General features: G+C 46.6%; 1 protein-coding gene and 1 long non-coding RNA gene across 2 annotated transcripts in view; both read left to right on the forward strand.

Moving 5' to 3' along the window:
• The first annotated feature begins 1,451 nt into the window (after nucleotides 1-1,451).
• LOC134759137 (uncharacterized) lies at nucleotides 1,452-7,565 on the forward strand. Its single transcript, XR_010135070.1, has 3 exons — nucleotides 1,452-1,499; nucleotides 6,503-6,555; nucleotides 7,487-7,565. It is a non-coding gene; the product is annotated as an uncharacterized lncRNA (long non-coding RNA).
• A 964-nt stretch (nucleotides 7,566-8,529) lies between these two features.
• Nucleotides 8,530-21,867, forward strand: part of LMOD1 (leiomodin 1) — a 50,656-nt gene continuing 37,318 nt past the window's right edge. Inside the window, exon 1 of the mRNA XM_055368078.2 lies at nucleotides 8,530-9,032. Within this exon, the coding sequence (XP_055224053.1) occupies nucleotides 8,772-9,032 (261 nt within the window). The 5' untranslated portion in view covers nucleotides 8,530-8,771. The remainder of the gene's footprint in view (nucleotides 9,033-21,867) is intronic.

Raw genomic sequence — 21,867 nt, forward strand, 5'->3', positions numbered from 1 at the left:
TCGGCTCACTGCAACCTCCGCCTCCCGAGTTCAAGCGATTCTCCTGCCTTAGCCTCCTGAGTAGCTGGGATTACAGGCGGGCGCCACCAGGTCCGGCTAATTTGTATGTTTTTTTAGTAGAGACGGGGTTTCGCCATGTTGATCAGGCTGGACTCGAACTCCTGACCTCGTGATCCGCCCACCTCGGCCTCCCAGAGTGCTAGAATTACAGGCGTGAGCCGCCGCACCCGGCCTCTTTCTTTCTCTTCTTTTCTTTCCTTTCTCTCTCTTCTTTTTCTTTCTTTCTTTTTTGGTACTTTTGCTGTCAAATGTGGATTAATGCTATCTTATTCGTCACTTACTGTGAAGCTGTTACCAAATACACGTAGCTCCTTTAGGGCAAACAATGTCTCAGTGATTTATAATAACCACAGTGCCTGGAATGTAGTAGATGCTCAATAAATGTTTGTGAACTGGAACTGTTTGGGCCATCTGGAGAGCCATGACCAATTTGGAGCCCTCGATTTCAGGGACATTGACACCAGAGCCTCTCACAGGCCTCTCCACTAATGATCACCAGAAGGTGTGAGGATGTTTGGCTCGGAGAAGAGGGGACTTATGGGGACCAGGCCGGGCGTGGTGACACGTGCCTGTAGCCCTGACTGTTCGGGAGACTGAGGCGGGAAGATAGCTTGAGCCCAGGAGATCTACCCCGCAGGGAGCTGTGATCATGCCACTGCACTCTAGTGACAGAGTGAGACACTGTCAAAAAAAAAAAAAAAAAAAAAAGGTTGGGACCCATGGAGCTTTTAGTTTACTGTCAACAAAATCCCAATCATGTGATGGCTGTTAAAGTGCTCCTCTCCATTCTGTACGTTTGTAATTAACTTTAAAAATATGTATATATTTATTTTACGGAAAAGTCAATGTCATAAATAATGGAAGAGGCCGGGCGCAGTGGCACACGCCTGTAATCCCAGCACTTTGGGAGGCCGAGGCGGGCGGATCACGAGATCAGGAGTTCGAGACCAGCCTGACCAACATGGTGAAACCCCGTCTCTACTAAAAATACAAAATTTAGCCCGGCGTGTTGCCTGTAATCCCAGCTAATCAGGAGGCTGAGGCAGGAGAATGGCTTGAACGTGGGAGGTGGAAGTTGCAGTGAGCTAAGATTGTGCCTGGGTGACAGAGCGAGACTCCATCTCAAATAAATAAATAAATAAAGGAAGACTGCAAAGAGGAGTGAGGGTCTCTCCAAAAGCTTGGAAATAAAGTAAGCAGATGAATCGAACCCTCCATGGAACTAAAGATTATCAATAAATGTGTCTTGCACGTGAGAATGGTTCATACTAGTTATCTGATTTGGGTGTGTAAGTTGGAGAAGACATGTTCAGAATGTGACTGTAATTAAGAATAGTTAACTCTATTTAATTGTACAGGCCAAAGAGAGAATGTGGGAGAGGGGACATGGAGGAATTCAGAGGGCAGGAATCTGACATTTAGTCAGCACCGAAGACCTGGTGGGTATAAATATTTTAGTAACTAGAGATTTGCACTCTTACGGGGCAAGGATATTTTTTCTGGTCTCACCAGGACCCAGATAAAATATCCCTTAGCTCTAGCTACCTCCCTTTGTTCTTATTCCATATTTATTACGCAATCTTCTTCTTCTTATTTGGCTTCTGAATAGATTTCGATATAGAAGAGAATACCCTGGCCTGTGTTTATAACTATTCTTCTCCACTTGGTAGTTAATACTGGCTTATGTATCTGCCTCTTGTGAGATCAGTTATTTTGACTAAATCACCAGGAATAGTCAGGGTTCTCCAGAGAAACAGAACCAAGAGGATATATATATACACACACATATATATATCTTATTGTGTGCAAATATATATATATCCTTCTGGTTCTGTTTCTCTCTCTCTCTCTCTCTCTCTATATATATATATATATATATATATACATAAAATTAATATTTATTTATTTATTTTTGAGATGGAGTCTCACTCTGTTGCCCAGGCTGGAGTGCAGTGACGTGATCTCGGCTCACTGCAACCTCTGCCTCCCAGGTTCAAGTGATTCTTCTGCCTCAGTCTCCCGAGTAGCTGGGACTACAGGTGTGCGCCACCACACCCGGCTAATTTTTGTATTTTTAGTAGAGACAGGGGTTTCACCATATTGGCCAGGCTGGTCTCAAACTCCTGACCTCGTGATCTGCCCACCTGGGCCTCCCAAAGTGCTGGGATTACAGGCATGAGCCACCACACCCAGCCTATTTATTTATTTATTATGAGTAGTTGGCTCACATGATTATGGAGGTTGAGAAGTCCAATAATCTGTGTCTGCAAGCTGGAGATGGAGGAAAGTCAGTGATGCAGTTTGGTCCAAGTCCAAAGGCCTGAGAGCCAGGGGAGCTGATGACGTAAATCCCAGTTTGAGGGCAGGAGAAGGTGAAATGAAATATCCCAGCTCAATAGTGAGGCAGGAAAAGAGGGGCAAATTCTTTCTTCGGCCTTTTCAATGCCCAGCCACACTGAGGAGGGCAATCTACTTTGCCGGATCTACCAATTCAAATGCTATTCTCATCTGGAAACATCCTCATGGACACACCCAGGACAACATTTAATCTGGGCACCCTATGGCCTACTCAAGTTGACACATCAAATTAACCATCACAGTGATAATGAGTTTCCGAGTTTACAAAGCTGAAGTCCAGTTTCTAGGTTGTGGTTCCTCAGCTCATTTAATTCCAACAGTCCCTATCCTAAAGGAGTTTACTGCTCTGGGAAGCTCCGCTCAAGTGGCCAAAGAAGCTTTAAGGAAAGAGACTTCTTACTCTTTGCTCTCTTTTAATTGCAACAGATAACAGAACATTTTTGGCTGGGCAAGGCCCAGGAGAAAGATGTCACGTCTCCTCAAAAATATTCACTTCCATTTGGTTCCAGGGTGCTAAGTGAAGAAATCTTTTGAAAAGGGTTCAAAAGAAACCTTTTGAAAGGTTTAGAAGGATTGGTACTCTAATCTCCCCCTAGTTAGTCTTAAAGAATTCTGAGGGACTGTGGTGGCCCTCACTGATGGAATGGTCAATGATACGAAGGCATAATAGAAGAAAGCAGTGGAGGTCCTTGAGAGAAAACTCACCATAAAGGTGAAGGGCGTTTGAACTTCTGATTCAACATACCAGTGTATATTCTATTGAAAGTTACTGTTCTGGGCTCAAGATAGGACTGCTGCTAGAGCCCCATGTGGTCCAGGTACTCAGTAGATCCAGCTTCATTGAGCCAGAGGCTGCTGTGGCCTAAGGAACTCCAGCCGCTAAGTCACAGGTCATGTACATGGCACCAAACCCACAGTCCCACCTGGTCCGTGTCATGGAGAAATTCAGATTGGCGTGGATAAGTAAGCCTCCTGTTGGGTTTGGGTTTTAGTTTGTGACCAGGGCTGATTTGGTAGACAGAGGGGTTTTAGCTTAGGTAACATTGGTGGAGGTGAAGGAGGAAATCTCTTGTCTCTTTGCTGCCCCCTTTTTCCTCCCACTGCTCTCCTCTCAGGAAGACATTAGTCTGGCCTGTGCTCTGTCTCAAGCTCTCCTCTGCCCATTTCTGCTCATCTCAGGAGTGCTGGGCCAGGCCAGTGGCTTGCTCCCAGAGGCAAAGTCTGCTGCCTTCTAGGGGAACTGTCAGCATCCCCCAAAAGGAAAGAACCAGTGTGAAAACTTCTCTCTTTTGTGGTCTCTTTCAGGACCCTGCCATAGTCATTCTATGTCAGCATATCTATTGATCTTTGCATGTATATACACATACATATAGCTATATAATTTAACTATATAGCAAGCATTAGTGAGTGCTTAAAATATGTCCGATGCTGTTAAGTACTTTGCATGCATTATCTTATTTAATATGCTCAATAATTCCATAACTGTGAATTAGGGCTTTTTTAAATTTTAGATTATTTTATTTTCGTTATTATTTTTTGAGACAGTCTCACTGTGTCACAAGCTGGAGTGCAGTGGGATGATCTTGGTTCACTGCAACCTTTGCCTCCCAGCTTCAGGTGATTCTTGTGCCTCGGCCTCCCGAGTAGCTGGAATTACAGGTGTGTGCCACCACACCCGGCTAGTTTTTGTGGGGTTTTGCAATGTCGGCCAGGCTGGTTTCAAAATCCTGGCCTCAAGTGATCAGCCCACCTTGGCCTCCCAAAGTGTTGGGATTACAGATGTGAGCCACTGTGCCTGGACAAGGTTTTTTTTTAAGAGATGGGGTTTCACTCTGTTGCCTGGGCTCATCTTGACTCCTGGCCTCAAACATTCATCCCACCTCCTCAGCCTCCCAAAATGTGGGAATTACAAGCATAAGCCATTATGCCCGGTCTGGTTTTTTTTTTTGTTGTTGTTGTTTTGTTTTGTTTTGTTTTGTTTTGTTTAAGAGACGAGTCTCACATTTTCCCTAGGCTGGACTCAAACTCCTGGGCTTAAGCAACCCTCCCGCCTCAGCACCCCAAGTAGTTGGGACTACAGGCACACATCACTGCACCCAGCTTGTAGATGCTCTTAATATCCTCATTTTCCATTGCCTAAGGCTCAGAGAGGTTAAATAACTTACTTAAGGTCACACTTCTCAGATTTGAGCCCATGTCATTTGACTCCAGAGCCTGTAGTCTTATCTGCTATACTATACTGCCACCCTATATTCCTGAAAATGTGACTTTCCTGGGGTCATTCAGCCCAACTGAGAGCCACCTAAGCATTAATTAAATTGGTTCTGGATCCTCATTCTTCCCTCCTGCCGTGCACCACATTTTGATTGGAGCTTTGAGTCTCTTTTCCTTCTTTTCTCTCCCCATCCCTCTAGCGACAACAGTGCTTGTTTTCCTCTGGGGAATAGACAACGCCAGGGTCCTGATACCCAGGATGGATTTGTTTCAGGTGGAAGTTGATTCTGAGCTGGAACAACCAGTGCTCCCTACAGAGTGGGTCGGGCAGTGGCCTCTCATTGTAGGGGCTGGAGGCGGCTGTACTCCCTGGCCTCTGGGTTCCCAAATCCTCCAGCTCCAGCCGTGATGCCTTTCAAGGGAAGACTTTTGGAGTCTGTGAGCAGTGTCAGGGAGCCCTTGGGGCTCCAGGGAGTAAAAAGCTTCTGACTGAGTCATGTCAGAAGAACCAGCGATTTGGAATTGGGAGGCCTGACACAGAGAAGATACTGGGGTTAATGTGTAGAAACCTTTGGTTAGGAGGCATGAGTCCTGCCCTTTACATTTGAAAGCTATGGATTTATTTTTTTGAGTGTCTTCCTGGAGCAGAGACCACTGGGCCCAAAAAAAGAAAACCACTGAAACCAGATGGTACAGGGCTAACCCTGGGGCTGAAGGTAGTGATTTGCTTTTAGGCCCTGACTGCTCCTCAGGGAGCAGTGAATATTTTTGGCAAAAAGCCTGAGAAAGAGTCCTTGGAAACTAGAGAGAGAATTGCTTTCAGCTGACTGGGAGACTAGAGGTTTGCTGAGGTCCTAGAGCCAGGGACCCCAGAAGATGATGCTTTTTTCTGGGCAACACTGAGGGTGAAGGCCAGCTGACCCAAAGGGGGTACAGGGGGAGGGGATGGGCATAGGGAGTGCCATGTCCACCCAACATACCTAACTAAAAGCCCACTCCAGCATGGCTGAAACCCTTTGTTATGCCCTCTGAGATGACCACCCTGACTCCTCCCCACAAAATTAATGTGTCTTCCACTGGGTTTTTTAACAGTTGTACCTCTCTGCAAGACTCTTTGTACCTCTCTAGCTTGCTTCACTTTGCCTTACAGTGTAGTTATTATTTTTTTTTACCCCATTGAATTATACATGTTTAAGAGAATAACAATGTTGTAGTGCCTGGCAGGATGCCATATATAAATAGTATCTGAATAAATGTTTGAATGAATGAATGAGAACCAGGTGAGAAAGTGTGTGTGTGTGTGTGTGTGTGTGTGTGTGTGTGTGTGTGTGTGTTTAGAGGGTGTTTACTCTTGAGAGAAAGAAAGAAAAAGATGAGAGAAAAGGTGGGATGGGAAGAAAAGAACCAGGACAAGAGTAAATAAATAATTATAGCCAGGCGCGGTGGCTCACGCCTGTAATCCCAGCACTTTGGGAGACCGAGACAGGTGGATCACCTGAGGTCAGGAGTTCAAGACCAGCCTGACCAACATGGAGAAACCCCATGTCTACTAAAAATACAAAATTAGCCGGGCATGGTGGCGCATGCCTGTAATCCCAGCTACTTGGGAGGCTGAGGCAGGAGAATTGCTTGAACCTGGGAGGCGGAGGTTGCAGTGAGCCGAGATCGCGCCATTGCACTCCATCCTGGGCAATAAGAGTGAAACAGAGTTTCCCAATAAATGAATAAATAAATAAATATAATAATTAATAATAAATATGGTGTTTACCATGTACTGGGTATATCAATGAAATGTTTTCATGTGTAGGACCTAATTTAATATTCACAACAGTTGTACAAGGTTGGTATAACTGTTGTCCTTATTTTACAGATGATGAACTCAAGTCTCAGAAAAGAAGGTAGCTTGCCCAAGTCACATGGCCTGTAAGTAGCAATACCAGGACCAAATACAGGTCTATTGGCCTCAAAGGCCCAAGCTCTTCACTGTTAAATCATACTTCTATTCAGCCTCCTCTTGTTGTGTTTTCCCATAGCCCCTGTGCTTGCTTGCTTGCTTGCTTGCTTTGTTTGTTTGTTTCTTTCTTTCTTTCTTTTTTGAGATGGGGTCTTGCTCTGTTGCCCAGGCTGGAGTACAGTAGCGTGATCACAGCTCACTGCAGCCTCAACCTTCTGGTCTCAAGCAATCCTCCCACCTCAACCCCCTGAGTAGCAGGGACAACAGATGCTCACCACCACATCAGGCTAATTTTGTTTTTTTTTTTTTTGGAGAGATGGGGGTCTCATTATGTTGCCCAGCCTGTTCTTGAACTCCTGGACTCAAGCAATCCTCTTGCCTTGGCCTCCCAAAGTGCTGGGATTACAGGCATGAGCCACTGCACCTGGCCTGATTGTGTATCTTTAGTGATATCTCTTGCTCTTAGAACAATGCCTGATATATAATAGGCACTCAATAAATCACTCAATAAATATATACCTACGGTCCGACCAATAAATTGGCTACTGACTCTTAAAGTGACAACCCCCGGGTTTCCCTAAAGTCTTCTTCCACTCTTCCTATCAAGTCTGCCTGCCTTCTTTCTGCCCTTCAGTCCCCCCAGTGGACACCATTCCCCTCTTCAGCCTTAACCTAAAGTTGGACTAGTGGACATTAAATGGCACGGCCAAGTTTTAGTCCCAGACGATCCCTGGACTCAGCAAATGCTGATCAAGTGACTGTCTCTCTCTGGCTTAGGATGGAAAGATGCCAGGAAAGATCGAAGCATCTACTCTGATGGGTTACACCAGGGCTTCTAGAAGGGATTTTGTGGCAGGAGGAAGGGGGGCAGGGGATTGAATGTCTCTGTGACTTGTGCAGGGCAGCATGATGGATGAGCAGTGGAAAGCCCTTCTATGAAACATGCCAGACCTGTTGCAATCATATCTCTCCCGACGGCCCAGAATTCTGTTTCCCTGAAGACATACTAAATCGTGCTCTGGATTTATATGTGGGTGTTGACCTGCCTCTGTGCTCCCAAAGGAGGTCTGTCTACAGATGCCCAGCAGAGGAAGAAACAGATGACAACAGGGAGAGGTTTGAACCCTCTTCCCAAGAGCCTTGGAACTTCATGGAAAGTGACAGCCCTTTAAGAGTTTCCCGACTTCTGCAGATCCTTCTCTCTTTCCCAAACAGCCTGCCAGTTTTCAGTTTTGGTACACAGTAAGGATTTATTCTCTCTCTGTCTCTCTCTCTCTCTGTCTCTCTCTCTCTCTGTCTCTCTCTCTCTCTCTCTCTCTCTCTCTCTCTCTCTCTCTCTCTCTCCCTCTCCTGCCTAGCTATCTCTATCTCTAAGTTTGTCTTTCTGTCTCCTGTCTCTCTCTTAAGAAGTGGCCAAAGGAGCCTGGAGCCTCTGATGCTCAGCCTTCAGGTCCTCTTTGGCAGAACCTGGGTAGAAAGAAAATGGGTAGGCAGGGGGTTAGGAGTAACAGCTCCTCATCTTGAATCTAGCCTTTCCTGGAGCTGTATACACCTGGGAGCCCCCCAGGACATTACCAAATACTGTAGAAGGAAGTCCATGAACCACACATTGACCACAGTGATACGTCCACCCGGTGATGGAGTAGTAAAATACGCTCTTGAACGTGCCCCAGGCTGGCCAGTTCACCGGCCCTCATGGCCTCGTCCCTGCTTGTCTGGCTCTCCGTGGCTGTGATCTGCTTCTGCCAGCCTACGCATTTTTGTATCTTTTTCTCATTGCGTGGCCCCTTGTCTTTAAAAGGCTAAACTGCTCTGTACTAAATTTGGTCACGCAGCGCTCCAAGATTCCCTGGAATGTCCTCAAGTTTCAAACAGCTCTGACAGCGAGGTAGGCCCGCCCCCAGCTTGGGGATTGGCTTCTCCTCTCCGGGCCTGGCAGTTGTCGGGTCTTATTGGCCGCTGATTAGACCAGCCGGGGTCCACTAGCCCTGGGCTGCAGGGAGGCTGCTGCGTCCAGTGAACACTTCAGCACCTGTAGCACAGAAGGGCCAAGGAGCTGCAGTCCTCGACCAGCAGGAGGTTTGCTCCTCAGCCCACTCGCTGCATCCAGATCAGCTCACCCCTCTCCCTTCCCTGCCCACCAGGACTCTGATAGCCCCTGGCTGCCACAGCCCATTTTGCCAAGATGTCTAGGGTAGCCAAATATCGCCGGCAGGTGAGTGAAGACCCCGATATCGACAGCCTGCTGGAGACCCTGTCTCCCGAGGAGATGGAGGAGCTGGAGAAGGAGCTGGACGTGGTGGACCCAGACGGGAGTGTTCCCGTGGGGCTGCGGCAGAGAAACCAGACGGAGAAACAGTCCACGGGTGTGTACAACCGGGAGGCCATGCTCAACTTCTGTGAAAAGGAGACCAAGAAACTTATGCAGAGGGAGATGTCCATGGATGTGAGTGAGCACAGCCCTGGAGGGGAGGAGGGAGACGGGGGAGGGCTGGAGACCCTGGCTTCATGATTAGGATGCTTCCTTCCTTAGAAGAAACGTTCTTGTTGGCAAAGGATTTTAATGCTTCAGAACTGATGATTATCCACTGAACTAGCGGTGCGAATCTCTTACTCCTAATTTCTGTTTTATAAGCAGAAGTCGGATATGTTGGAGGAACACAACATCCCACAAAATCAAATAGAGCTACTAGTAGAATGGGAGCTGGAAGGTGTCCTTGAAGAGTCCATTGTCAAGTTGACTCCATCCTGGTCCCACAATACCTTTGTTTTTCTCCACACTCATTCCATCCTATTGTGAGGAGGGGTAAAAAGATAGAGTGATACTTTATGTCTCCTGTCAGCCACCCAAAAAGACAAAGCTAAGCCATTTTTTGTGGGAGAATAACTCATTTTCAAGTCCCCAACCCTATGGGCATCTCACGGCACATGGATCATTTCAGGAAGCTTGGGGGTAAATGAGTTTCCCAAAGCAAAGGGAGGCAGGGACCAGGAGTCTATGGGCTGGGAAATGTGGCTTAAAGACCTGATAAGCTTCAAATTTATTCCCAGGGAAGATGTTTTTTGTTGTGGTTAGTTGGTTTTTGGTTTTGTTTTGTTTTTGCACTCTCCAGAGGAGCCTCTGGAGGGAGCATGCCCTCTTTTTGGTAATTAACCCTTTAGCAGCTGGCGAGGCCGCTTTGCTGGGGGTTGAAGATAGTCATAGAGGAGGGAAAAGGGGTGACCGTTTTGGAAGCATCTGCCCACACCTACAATGGGCTTAAGCACAACTTGCTTTCTGTTTTCCTGAGTTGGCATGGAGGAATTTTTTTTTTTTTTTGTCACTATTGCATTTGTATGTGAGTTTTCTTTGGACAAACTAGCCTCCGATGAAGTATGACTTTGTGGGATACCTTTGTCCATGGGAAAGAGTGTTGCATAGGAAAATTGTTCAAGTCTTTTTTCTAGTTCTCTTATTCAGCCACATCTCTTGTACATTATCCATTACTTGTGAATTCTTGCAAGAAAAAGATCAGTCTCAATTCTTGCTTTTTGTTTTACTTCTATGGAAACTGAGGCACAGAGCTTCAAATGACACACACATTCTCACAGAGGAACTGAGAATGGGAACATTATCATCTAAAATGCCTGTGGAATGACTGGCTGGGTATGAAATTGTGTTGACTGCTAGTCACAGAGCATATTGGTGGACACAGTCCTGACTCCTTTAGTGTAGCAATGGGAAACAAGGGAGGAGGAGGGAAGGGGGTGAGGCAAAGAGGAGCTGGAACTCTGTCTCTGTCCCTACCACCCCCACCTCCACCACCTATGTTTAAGCCTTTGCCAAGAAGAGGGAGAAGGAGGGAGGAGGGAGGGAAGCCAGGAGGCTCAGGAATTTATTGTCCTGTATGCACAGTGGTTGCCCCGGATGCAGCTATGATAATGATGAATAAAACCAAAACATTTACAGAAAAAGTGGTAGCACTTACTGTGAGGGCCTGGTACCCCAACACAGCTATCAGGAATCATACAGAAAGAAATGAAATGCAGCCAAAGGCTTTGGCACCCTTGGAAATCGTTGACTCTGCTCTTCCCCACTCCCAGTCGCAGGCTCTGGGCCCATGACTGCCTTGTGTCCAGTAGCTTCCAGTGCTCAGAAAGGTACTCCTGAGGCTGAAGTCAAACAAAGCAGTCTAATCACAAGCAAGAGTGTGAAGGATTCTCCTGTTCCTGGAAATTTCACTATCATAGACTTTTTATTCAGCCAGTTAATACCGTGACAAGTGTCTCCTCCCCGCCTCACCTCTCTCACCCCTGCCAGGCCCACACTTGGTTCTGCGGACAGAGCCCGAGTCAAGAAATAGAAGTGGTGTGTGTGTTTGTGTGTACATCCTTGATGTAAGGAGATGCCTTTAGGTCCAGTTTTCTCTTGTGGATGTAGGCTGTTCTGATCCCCTCACTCTTCCTCACCCTGTCCAAGGACATACATTGGCATAGTGGCTGGCTGGAGTTCGGGGTGCATGCTGAGCCTGGGCAGAAGTCGTCTCTGTAAATCTGGGTGAGAATGAACCCTAGAGGGTGGCTTCTTTGGCACCATTAACAAAATAGTGAGTGGGTGGCCAAGAACTTGGATTTAAGTATTAGAAAAACCTGGTTTGAGTAATGGTGTCTCTGTGTAAGTCACAAGTTACCTAATCTAAGCCTCAGTTTCATCACCTACAAAATATGGATAGTAGTACCCATCTCACAGGGTTGTGAACACTAAAAGCAGTGCTGCGGTAGAGCACTTAGCACAGAGCTTGGCGTGTCATAAACACTCAGTCAAGGCCAGCTATGAAATTATTACTTCATTTGAGTCAAGGAACCCAGAAACCAGTGAAGTGGGCTGAAAGCAAATCTCTACTCCTGTCCAGCCCCTCTCTTCCCTCAGTTTCCTGAGGGCTGTGCAAGCCTCACCTGTCAGTTTAATGAGTGGCCCGAGTAAACAAGCAACCCCTGGGTGCTCAGAGTGGGGACCACCAACACCACAGACACAGCACAGTGCTGGGGGCAGGTGGACTCCTGGCTGCTGGCCTGGCTGCAGCCCTCACTGACGGTGGCCTTCACTCCATGTAAGGAACTGAAAGGTGGTCAAAACAGAGAGTAAAGCAAGATGAGCATTTACTAAGAAACTTCTACATGCCGAGCACATTCACCTTTTCTTTAAGCCTTACGATTCTTGGGGGATGGGTATTTTTATTCCTATTATCTTAGAGAGGTTGAATAACCTTCCCAAAGTCACACAGCTAATTAGTTGAGATCAGTGCTTCTTCCTCTCTGCCATACTAGGGTGCAAAAAAGACAGTAATGTCAGTCCCTGCCCTGAAGAATTTGTAATCTAATTAGATTCTATGCAAAACACACATGTATAGAACCATCAGAGAGTGCTACAGAGCAGAGACCACAAATTCTTATATTGGCTGATATAATAGTCTTCTGTCAAATGTTCATCTCCCTGCCCCCATGAGTAGGAACATAACTACTAAAACTAAGCGTGGATTAGGGAAAGTAAATCCTGACTAGATAGTGGATGCTGTTAAGGAATTTCTATTAATTTCTTTTAGGTGTGATAATGGTGTTGCAGATATACTTTTTAAAGGATTCTTTTCTTTTAGACATAAATACATAAATATTTATGGGAAAAATTTATTGGCTTTGGGAATTAGCCTTAAAATAATCTGGGTGGCGGTATAGATGAAACAAGATTGGCCACCAGTTGACAATTGTTGAAGCTGGGTGATGGGTCTACATGGGTGTTCATTATATTATTTTTTCTACTTTTGTATGTATGTTTGAAAATTTTCATAATAAAATTAAAAAAAAAAAAGAAAGAAAGAAACCAGCATTGGGAGGTTGGCCTTAAGACAGTCTTAAGGTCTGTCTTTTCCCCAGAAGGACAGCCCCAAGATGCATACTCTGGCTATTGTGCAAAGTGAGTCTAGGCTGCCAGAGGACCCTTGGCCTGCTTCTCCCTCCAGGGTCTCCCTCCAAGGGATGGGATATTCCAGAGATCCTCCATCTTTTTCATGAATATTCCACCCATGCCTCTTCCAGGTCAACTCCTATTTGTTCTGCCTGTCTCAGGTACCACTTCCTCCAGGTAGTCTTCCAGGACTCCCTCAAGGTCAGGCACCTTGTCTGAGCGCTCCAATACCAGTCTGTACCAAAGCCCTTGGGACATGACTTTTGTGTAATCATCTGTTTTCTTGGGCTGTCTCGCTCACCAGCTTGTGGGACTTGGAGGGCAAAATGCAAATGCAGGGCCCAGCACACAGCAGGCCTTCAGCCTCTGTTTGTTGAGTGAATGTTAGCAGGGGGTTGGGGAGGGTAGAGATGGGACTTGGAAGAATTGACCCCAGATTCTCTCCCTCCCTTTAAAGGGCCAGACCTGTCAGCCAGTGTAGCTCCGCCCTAATCATCCGGGAACTCTCCTTCAGCCCAGGTAGAAGACAAAGCCCCTGGGCAAGCTGTAGCCAACGGTTCAGTGAAACTCTTGTCCTTGTCTCAGGTTTCAGGAACCGGATCCCAACCGGTCAACTTGTGTGTCCTCTTTCCTTCCCAAGTGGGAAAGAAAATCTCCAGCCTGCCTCCCCCTCCCTTCTCCCTGGTGTTACCAGGGGCTGGGGATTAGCGCCTGTACCCAGACAGGGTCAGGGCAGCTGAGCTGGTGGGGGTGGAGGAAAGCTCTCCCTAGAGGTAAACTCAAGAAGCAAACCCGAAGCACCCCACTAATAGCGGCTGCTGGGCCTGAGCCCTCCTGACCTTCCACTCCCACTGCCTGCACAGCCTCAGCAGCCCCCTCCCTCATCGGTTCTAGTTCACAGCTCAGTGTCCATGGTATCTCTACGGGGCCGGGAAGGCCCGAGGCCGGCGGCCTAACCCTCAGAATGCCCTTTGCAGAGGGTTGGGACCTATCAGGAGTGCACTGAGCAGCACGGCTCAATGCTTAAGGAGATTAACCCCAACTGGTACACACCCAAAATAGCCCTGGAGGCTAGGGTGAAGAGGGCAGAAGAGGTGATGGGGGCCTGTTGACCCAGGGAGGCAAAAGCAGGCACCGGAGAAGGTTAGACTGTTAAAATCTCTCCCTGAAATTTGAAACTGCCTCCATCCAGAGTTTGAAAAAGCAACTGCTTGTTTCTTAAACTAGGTGGTACAATCCACAGGTGTTTGTTTTAAATATTGTTCTTATACGTTTTCTTCTGTATGTATATAATATTTAAAGAATTTTGAGGGCAGGTGTGATGGCCAATACCTGTAATCTCAGCACTTTGGGAGGCTGAGACAGGAGGATCACTTGAGTTCAGGAGCTCGAGACTAGCCTGGGCAACATAGTGAGACCCCATCTCTAAAAAATTAAAAATTAAATTAAAAAAAAGAATTTTACCAGCCTGGCCAACATGGGGAAACCCCATCTCTACTAATAATACAAAAAAAAAATGGCCGGGCACGGTGGCTCACACCTGTAATCCCAGCACTTTGGGAGGCCGAGGCGGGTGGATCACCTGAGGCTGGGAGTTCAAGACCAGCCTGGCCAACATGGAGAAACCCCTTCTCTATTAAAATACAAAATTAGCCAGGCATAGCGGCACATGTCTGTAATCCCAGCTACTAGGGAGGCTGAGGCAGGATAATTGCTTGAACCCGGAAGGCAGAGGTTACGGTGCGCCGAGATCGTGCCATTGCACTCCAGCCTGGGCAACAAGAGCAAAATTCCGTCTCAAAAAAAAAAAAAAAATGCCGGGCGTGGTGGTGCATGCCTGTAGTCCAGCTACTTGGGAGGCTGAGGCAGGAGAATCACTTGAACCCAGGAGGCGGAGGTTGCAGTGAGCTGAGATCGAGCCACTGCTCTCCAGCCTGGCTGACAGAGCAAGACTCCATCTCAAAAAAAAAAAAAAAAAGAATTTTGAGCAAGTGAGGCATTAGTGCCTGCTCCCACCCTCAGTGCTGCCCTCTGGGTGCCTGCCTTCTCCTTACTGGGACAGTAGGTATAAGAGCTTGGCTAGGCCGGGTGCCGTGGCTCATGCCTGTAATCCCAGTGCTTTGGGAGGCCGAGGCAGGTGGATCACGAGATCAAGAGATCGAGACCAGCCTGGCCAACATGGTAAAACCCCATCTCTACTAAAAATACAAAAATTAACTGGGTGTGGTGGCGCATGCCTGTAGTCCCAGCTGCTTGGGAGGCTGAGGCAGGAGAATCCCTTGAACCCAGGAGATGGAGGTTGCAGTGAGCCGAGATCGTGCCGCTGTACTCCAGCCTGGCAACAGAGCAAGACTCCATCTCAAAAAAAAAAAAAAAAAAAAAAGAGCTTGGCTGGATGGAAAATGCAAGAGGGAGGCAGGACAGATAGACAGGACCAAGGAGCACTTGTAAAATAAGATGGCTCACCAGTGAGAGCGGGATATAGATGGTTAAGAGGTGGGGTCTGAGTCCCACTAGCCAAGGGGAGGTTGCTCCCAGCATCAGAGAAGGCTGGAGGCTTCAGGGATTCTGGGAGCTTCATGGTCCCCAGGCTGGGACAAGAAGGTGAGGACAAAGCCCCGGTCTTATCTGTCTATCCTCCTTCAGTGTCTCTTTCTCTCCCCCAGGAGACTTTAGAGTATCTTTGTCAGACCGTGTCAGCATATCTACAGCTGGGCCCAGAGTGTGCAGAGCCTGAATGAAGCACACCAAGAGATAGGCAGTCTACACACATGTGTATAAACACACACACACAGCAGGAACAGAGGAACAACACACAGCACCATGCATGGGGGACAGGAGTGGCGACGCTAATATTTACATGCCTGCCAAGTTGGATAAACAGGAATATCCTGAGCCATAGAATGCAGGCCTTTCCAGATCAGGCCCTTCCTTATTTATTGGACCACTTTTGTATAACCAGCAAGAGAGCAGTGGTCTCCATTCAGTTCATCAGTTCTCCCAACGGCTTGTTAGTGTCTGGGCAGTGCGGTGAGACAGAAAGCCCATGGGTGTCTGGAATCAGATAGGTCCAGGTTTGAATTCTGCTCCTGCCCCTTACTGATCCAGTGACTTGGAATAAGTTACCCAAGGAAGAAAGAACATTAACTTGATTGAGTGCCTTCTGGAGCCAAAGGCTTTATCGATGCTATCTCATTAACATAGCTTCTTGAGGCCTAATTACCTTACCTGTCAAGTGGGGATGATAAAATCATCCTTGAAGGGTTATAGTGAAGATTAAATAGGATGAGGCATTGAAAGTGTTTGGCACATCATGAGAGACCTTCTTTCCTCACTCTAAATTCCTCAGAGTTTGTACCTGTATATCTGCCAAATCAACATTATTTTATCTCTCATGAAATTAAAGAAAAAAAAACCATCAGTGAGTGTGAAGGAATGATGAAGAGAGAGGCGAAGGGGAGGAAGGAAAGCAGGGAGGCAGGGCTTATGTAATGACTCACTGCCTGGCCCCAGCCGCCTGATTTCTTTGAGCCTCTGCCTAATTTATTTTATGTCACAGGCTCAGGGGCCCAAACTGAGTTGCTGGGTTGGAAAAAGACAGAGTGAAAAGAGATTAGGAGAAGATTTTGAGGTGGATTCTCCTTGTCTGCAGGCTTCCACCCCAGCACAAGCTCAGAAAAGCCAAGGCTGCTTTGGGAGAACTTGGCTTCAGCTGTCCCTGGGGCCCACTGCAGAAAGAACAAGCCGGGTTGTCGGGATGCTGTTTACAAACAGCTAGGAATAGAAGCACCTCCTGTTCCCACACCCCTCCACCACCCTTTCATGCACAGCCCACAGGCTCCTTCTGATTGTTACTTCAATAGGCCTTCCTTTGAGATCAAGCCGGCAGAGCTGGCAGGACCCCTGTCCCTGAGACTGGCAGGTGAAAGGTGCTACATCCTCAGGCAGAAATTCCCAGGGAAGCTCTGAGGGCAGACTATATGAGTCTAGTGGTTAGAATAGTCTCCTCAGGGGCCAGCTAGACCTGGGTGCAGATCCAGCTCTGCTGGTTGCTGGCTGAATGACCCAAACAAGTGACTTCACCTCTTGGAGCCTGAGTTTCCTCACCTATAAAATGGAAATTACGGCCAGGCGTGGTGTCTCATGCCTGTAATCCCAGCACTTTGGGAGGCCGAGGTGGGCAGATCACATGAGGTGGGGAGTTTGAGACCAGCCTGACTACCATAGAGAAACCCCATCTCTACTAAAAATACAAAATTAGTTGGGCGTGGTGGCATGTGCCTGTAATCCCAGCTACTTGGGAGGCTGAGGCAGGAGAATTGCTTGAACCCAGGAGGCAGAGGTTGTGGTGAGCCGAGATAGCGCCATTGCATTCCAGCCTCAGCAACAAGAGCGAAACTCCGTCTCAAAAAAAAAAAAAAAAAAAAAGGAAATTACAATGCTTAGTCATAGGATAGTTATGAGGTTTCAGCAAAATAATCCACATAAAGCACTAAGCAGAGTGCTGGGTTGGAAACCTAGTAGTAAAGGCCCATGAACATTAGTTTCCTCCCTTCCCTTCACTCCTATCCGCTCCTCCCATTCCCATTCTCTTCATTCTTTTTATACACAGAATTCATGAATCATGCTTTATGTTTACAAGGAGGGAGGAGGACTCCATTAAATCATTAATTTGCCAGCTCTTTAATGAGTTCCTATTATGTACTTTCTAAATGCCAGGATAGAGTAGTGAACAAGAGAGACAAGGTTCTTGCCCTCATAGAGGTTACAGTCTATGTTTGTTTGTTTGTTTTTGAGACAGGGTCTCACTCTGTTCCCCAGGATGGAGTGCAGTAGCATGATCTTGGCTCACTGCAACTTCCATCTCATGGGCTCAAGCAATCCTCCCGCCTCAGCCCCCAGAGTAGCTGGGACTACAGTTGTGCACCACCATGCCCAGCTAATTTTTTTGTATTTTTAGTAGAGATGGGGTTTCATCATGTTGCCCAGGCTGGTGTCGAACTCCTGGGCTCAAATGATCTGCCCACCTCGGTCTCCCAAAGTGCTGAGATTATGGGCATGAGCCACTGTGTTTTTTGTTTTTTTGTTTTTGGTTTTTTTTTTTTTTGTTTGAGACAGGATCTTACTCTGTTGCCCAGGCTGGAGTAGAGTAGTGCAATCTCAGCTCATTGCAGCTTCAAACTCCTGAGCTCAAGGGATCCTCCTGCCTCAGCCTCCCAAGTAGTTAGGACTACAGGTGTGTCCCACCGCGCCCAGATAATTTTTAAATTATTTGTAGATACTTGGGTCTCCCTATGTTGCCAAGGCTGGTCTTGAACTCCTGGGCTCAAGTGAGCCTCCTGCCTTGGCCTCCCAAGTGCTGGGATACTGGCATGAGCCACCACACCTGGCCAAGGTTACATTTTAATGGGTGAGACAGACAATATGTATATTTCCATATGCAGATCATATGTAGCATGCATACACATAACATGTAACATATGACATATATCTTCTAAAAAAGAGTAATGTCAGTTAAGGGAAGAGTATATGACATATCAATGGGAGACCACTTCTGACAAAGTAGTCAGGGTCTTCACTACCAAAAGAGGTGACATTTGAGCAGATTCTTTTTTTTTGAGACAGAGTCTCACTCTGTTGCCCAGTCTGGAATGCAGTGGTGCAATCTTGGCTCACTGCAACCTCTGCCTCCCAGATTCAAGCGATTCTCCTGCCTCAGCCTCCCGAGTAGCTGGGATTACAGGTGTCTGCCACCACACCCAGCTAATTTTTTTGTATTTTTCAGCAGGGAGGGGGTTTCACCATGTTGGCCAGGCTGGTCTCGAACTCCTGACTTTGAGTGATCCACCTGCCTCGGTCTCCCAAAGTGTTGGGATTACAGGTGTGAGCCACCACAACTGGCCCATTTGAGCAGATTCTAAATGGACCGAAGGAGCTAGCCCTGGGAAGATGTGGGGAAAAGCTTTCCAAGCAGAGGGAACATCAAAGACACAGGCCCTGGGGTGAGGGCAGGGTTAGCATGTCAGAGGAAAAGCCAGGCCCCAAATCTAGAGCAGGAGGAGTGAGGAAGGAGCCTGGAGGAGACGAGGCCTTGGAAGTAAGCAGGGTTCTGATCATGTGGGGACTTTTAGGGCAGCAGAGTTTGACTTTTTATTCTAAATGCCATGAGAAGTCATTGGAGTGTTTTGAGTAGGGGAGAGATGTGATCTAATTTATGCCTTTAAAAGGCTCATTCTTCCAGCTGTCAGATAAACAGACTGTAGGGGGGCAAGAGTGCGGAAATGAGACCAGTTAGAAGGGTGTTTCTGTCTCTCAGGTGAGAGCTCAAAGATGGTTTGATGAGAAATGGAAACTGGCTGATGCACTGGGGGAAAGAGAAGAGTCGGGGTGATCAGTACTGCCTAAGCTATTGGGTGAATTTGATGTCCTTTTTTTTTTTTTTTTTGAGACAAGGTCTGGAGTGCAATGGTGTGATCTCGGCTCACTGCAACCTCCGCCTCCTGGGTTCAAGTGATTCTCCTGCCTCAGCCTGCTGAGTAGCCGGGATTACAGGCGCCCGCCACCACGCCCGGCTAATTTTTTGTATTTTCAGTAGAGACAGGGGTTTCACCATGTTGGCCAGGATGGTCTCGAACTCATGACCTCAGGCAATCTGCCCACCTCGGCCTCCCAAAGTCCTAGGATTGGCCAGGTGTGGTGGCTCATGCCTGTAATCCCAGCACTTTGGGAAGCTGAGGCGGGCAGATCACTTGAGATCAGGAGTTCAAGACCAGCCTGGCCAACATGGCGAAACCCTGTCTCTACTAAAAATACAAAAATTAGCCGGGCGTGGTGGCGGGCGCCTGTAATCCCAGGTACTCGGGAGGCTGAGGCAGGAGAATCGCTTGAACCCAGGAGGTGGAGGTTGCAGTGAGCCAAGATCATGCCACTGTACTCCAGCCTGGGTGACAGAGTAAGACTGTCAAAAATAAATAAATAAATAAATAAATAAATAAATAAATAAATAAATAAATAAAACTAAAGTGCTGGGATTACAGGTGTGCAGGTGTGAACTACCACGACCGGCCAAATTTGATGTCCTTTACTGCCATGGGAAACAGCAGAGAAGGAGTGGTTTTGGGAGGTGAAGAATTCTGATTTGAACAAGTTAAGTTTGTTGTGCTTAGTAGACCCCCAAGGGGAAATGTTGGGTTGACAGGGGTTGCACTCCAGACCTTGTCTCAAAAAAAAAAAAAAAAAAGAAGGACATCAAATTCACCAAATAGCTTAGGCAGTACGGATCACCCCGACTCTTCCCTTTCCCCCAGTGCATCAGCCAGTTTCCATTTCTCATCAAACCATCTTTGAGCTCTCACCTGAGAGACAGAAACACCCTTCTAACTGGTCTCATTTCTGCACTCTTGCCCCCCTACAGTCTGTTTATCTGAAAGCTGGAAGAATGAGCCTTTTAAAGGCATAAATTAGATCACATCTCTCCCCTACTCAAAGTCTGGGGCTCAGTGGGAAGAGGGGATGGGAGATTAAATTTGGGATTCATCAGTCTGTGGATGATACTGAAAGCCATGAGCCTAGAAGAGATCACTTAGGGAATAAATGTGAATGGAGGAAAGCAGAGGGCTGAGGCCCCAGCCCTTCATTATACCCACATTTAGGTGTTGGCAGAGGAGAAGGAGCCAATGAAGAGACTGAGAGGTAGAGGAAATTCAGAGTGGTTTCACCAAATCAGGTGAGAAAGGATTTCCAGGAGAGAGTACTGTACCACATCGATTCTTGCTGAGAGGTTTAATAAGGTGAGACAGAGAATCAATCACAGTAATTGGTAAGATGGAAGCCATTGGAACCTTGGCAAGAATGATTTCACTGTGGTGAATAGCAGATTCAAAAGAGAGAATATGGATAAGGATTGGAGATGGAGCATCTAGATAAGTCTCATTTTTCCTCAGTTTTCTTCTAATGGGAAGCAGAATAGTAGGGTGGCAGCTGGAGATAAATGTGGAATCAGGGAGGATATTTTTGAAAGACAGGGAATATTATAGCATGGCTGATGGGGATAATTCAGTAGACAGGCAGACTGATAACACCAGTGAAGGGGGCAAAAAGGGATAGAATGCAGTCGAGGGGTCACATCTCAGCAGCAGGTAATCACTTAGGAGAGAAGGCAGCAGAGATGGGCCAAGATACATCCAGGTTGATAAGTGTGGTGATGGGAGGTTGAGGTTTGCCTCATACGTGCAATGTGCTGCTCTGGAAGGACAGCACTGGCAGCCATAGGCTGGTCTGAAGGGAGGAGAAACCAAGGAGGCTATGACAATAGTCAGAGGTTAAGCCTCAGGTCACAAGAAAAATGCTCAGTGCTCCCTGGATGAGGGCAGAGAAAACATGAAAGTACTTCCGGATATGAAATCTGGCATGAGAATAGTCAACAGACAACAGCCAGCTGCCAGAGCTGCTTGAAAATCCAGTAGATTTTCACCTCCAGTGCATCGATCTTCTGTCCCTTAAGTCACCCATGCCCAAGGAGAAGGAGGGAGCACACTGGTCCCTTCCCAGCATATGACTGACAGCTGGCGTGGTGGGACAAGCACTGGACTTGCAAGCCAAACCAGGGGGACCTGGGGCTAATTCCCAACTTGACTATTTATCAGCTGGGTGGTCTCAGACAAGCATTTAATATTTCTAAGCTTCACTTTATTTTATTTTTATTCTTTATTGCCTTGTCTATATTTCGTTTTTACTTGACAATAATGTTTTTATAACATTTTTATTGGAATATAAAATATTTACAGAAATGTGCACAAAAGTGTGGAGTTTCATGAACTATCACAAAATGAGCAAGAAACTGAATGTTGTCAGCACCACAGCACTGTCCCTGCCCAAGCTTCCTCTCCAAAGATAGCCCCTATCCCGATTTCCAATCCCCTAGGTTAGTCTTGCCATATATATATATAAAATATGTATGTATATGTATATATATAATATATGTTATATGTATATGTATATATATAATATATGTTATATGTATATGTATATATTATATATATGTATATGTATATATATATTATATATGTTATATGTATATGTATATAATATATATGTTATGTGTATATGTATATATAAAATATATATGTTATATGTATTATATATAGAGAGAGAGGGAGAGAGAGAAAGGCTCATGGAGTGTGTATTTTTTGTATCTGGCTTCTTTCACTCAACTTTATGTTTGTGACATGCAACCATGTTGTTGTCTATAGCATTTTTTTTTTTTTGAGACAGAGTTTTGCTCCTGTTGCCCAGGCTGGAGTGCAATGGCGAGATCCTGGCTCACTGCAACCTCCGCCTT

The sequence above is a fragment of the Gorilla gorilla genome, chromosome 1 (genome assembly GCF_029281585.2).
Source record: "Gorilla gorilla gorilla isolate KB3781 chromosome 1, NHGRI_mGorGor1-v2.1_pri, whole genome shotgun sequence".
Classification (NCBI taxonomy): Eukaryota; Metazoa; Chordata; class Mammalia; order Primates; family Hominidae; genus Gorilla; species Gorilla gorilla.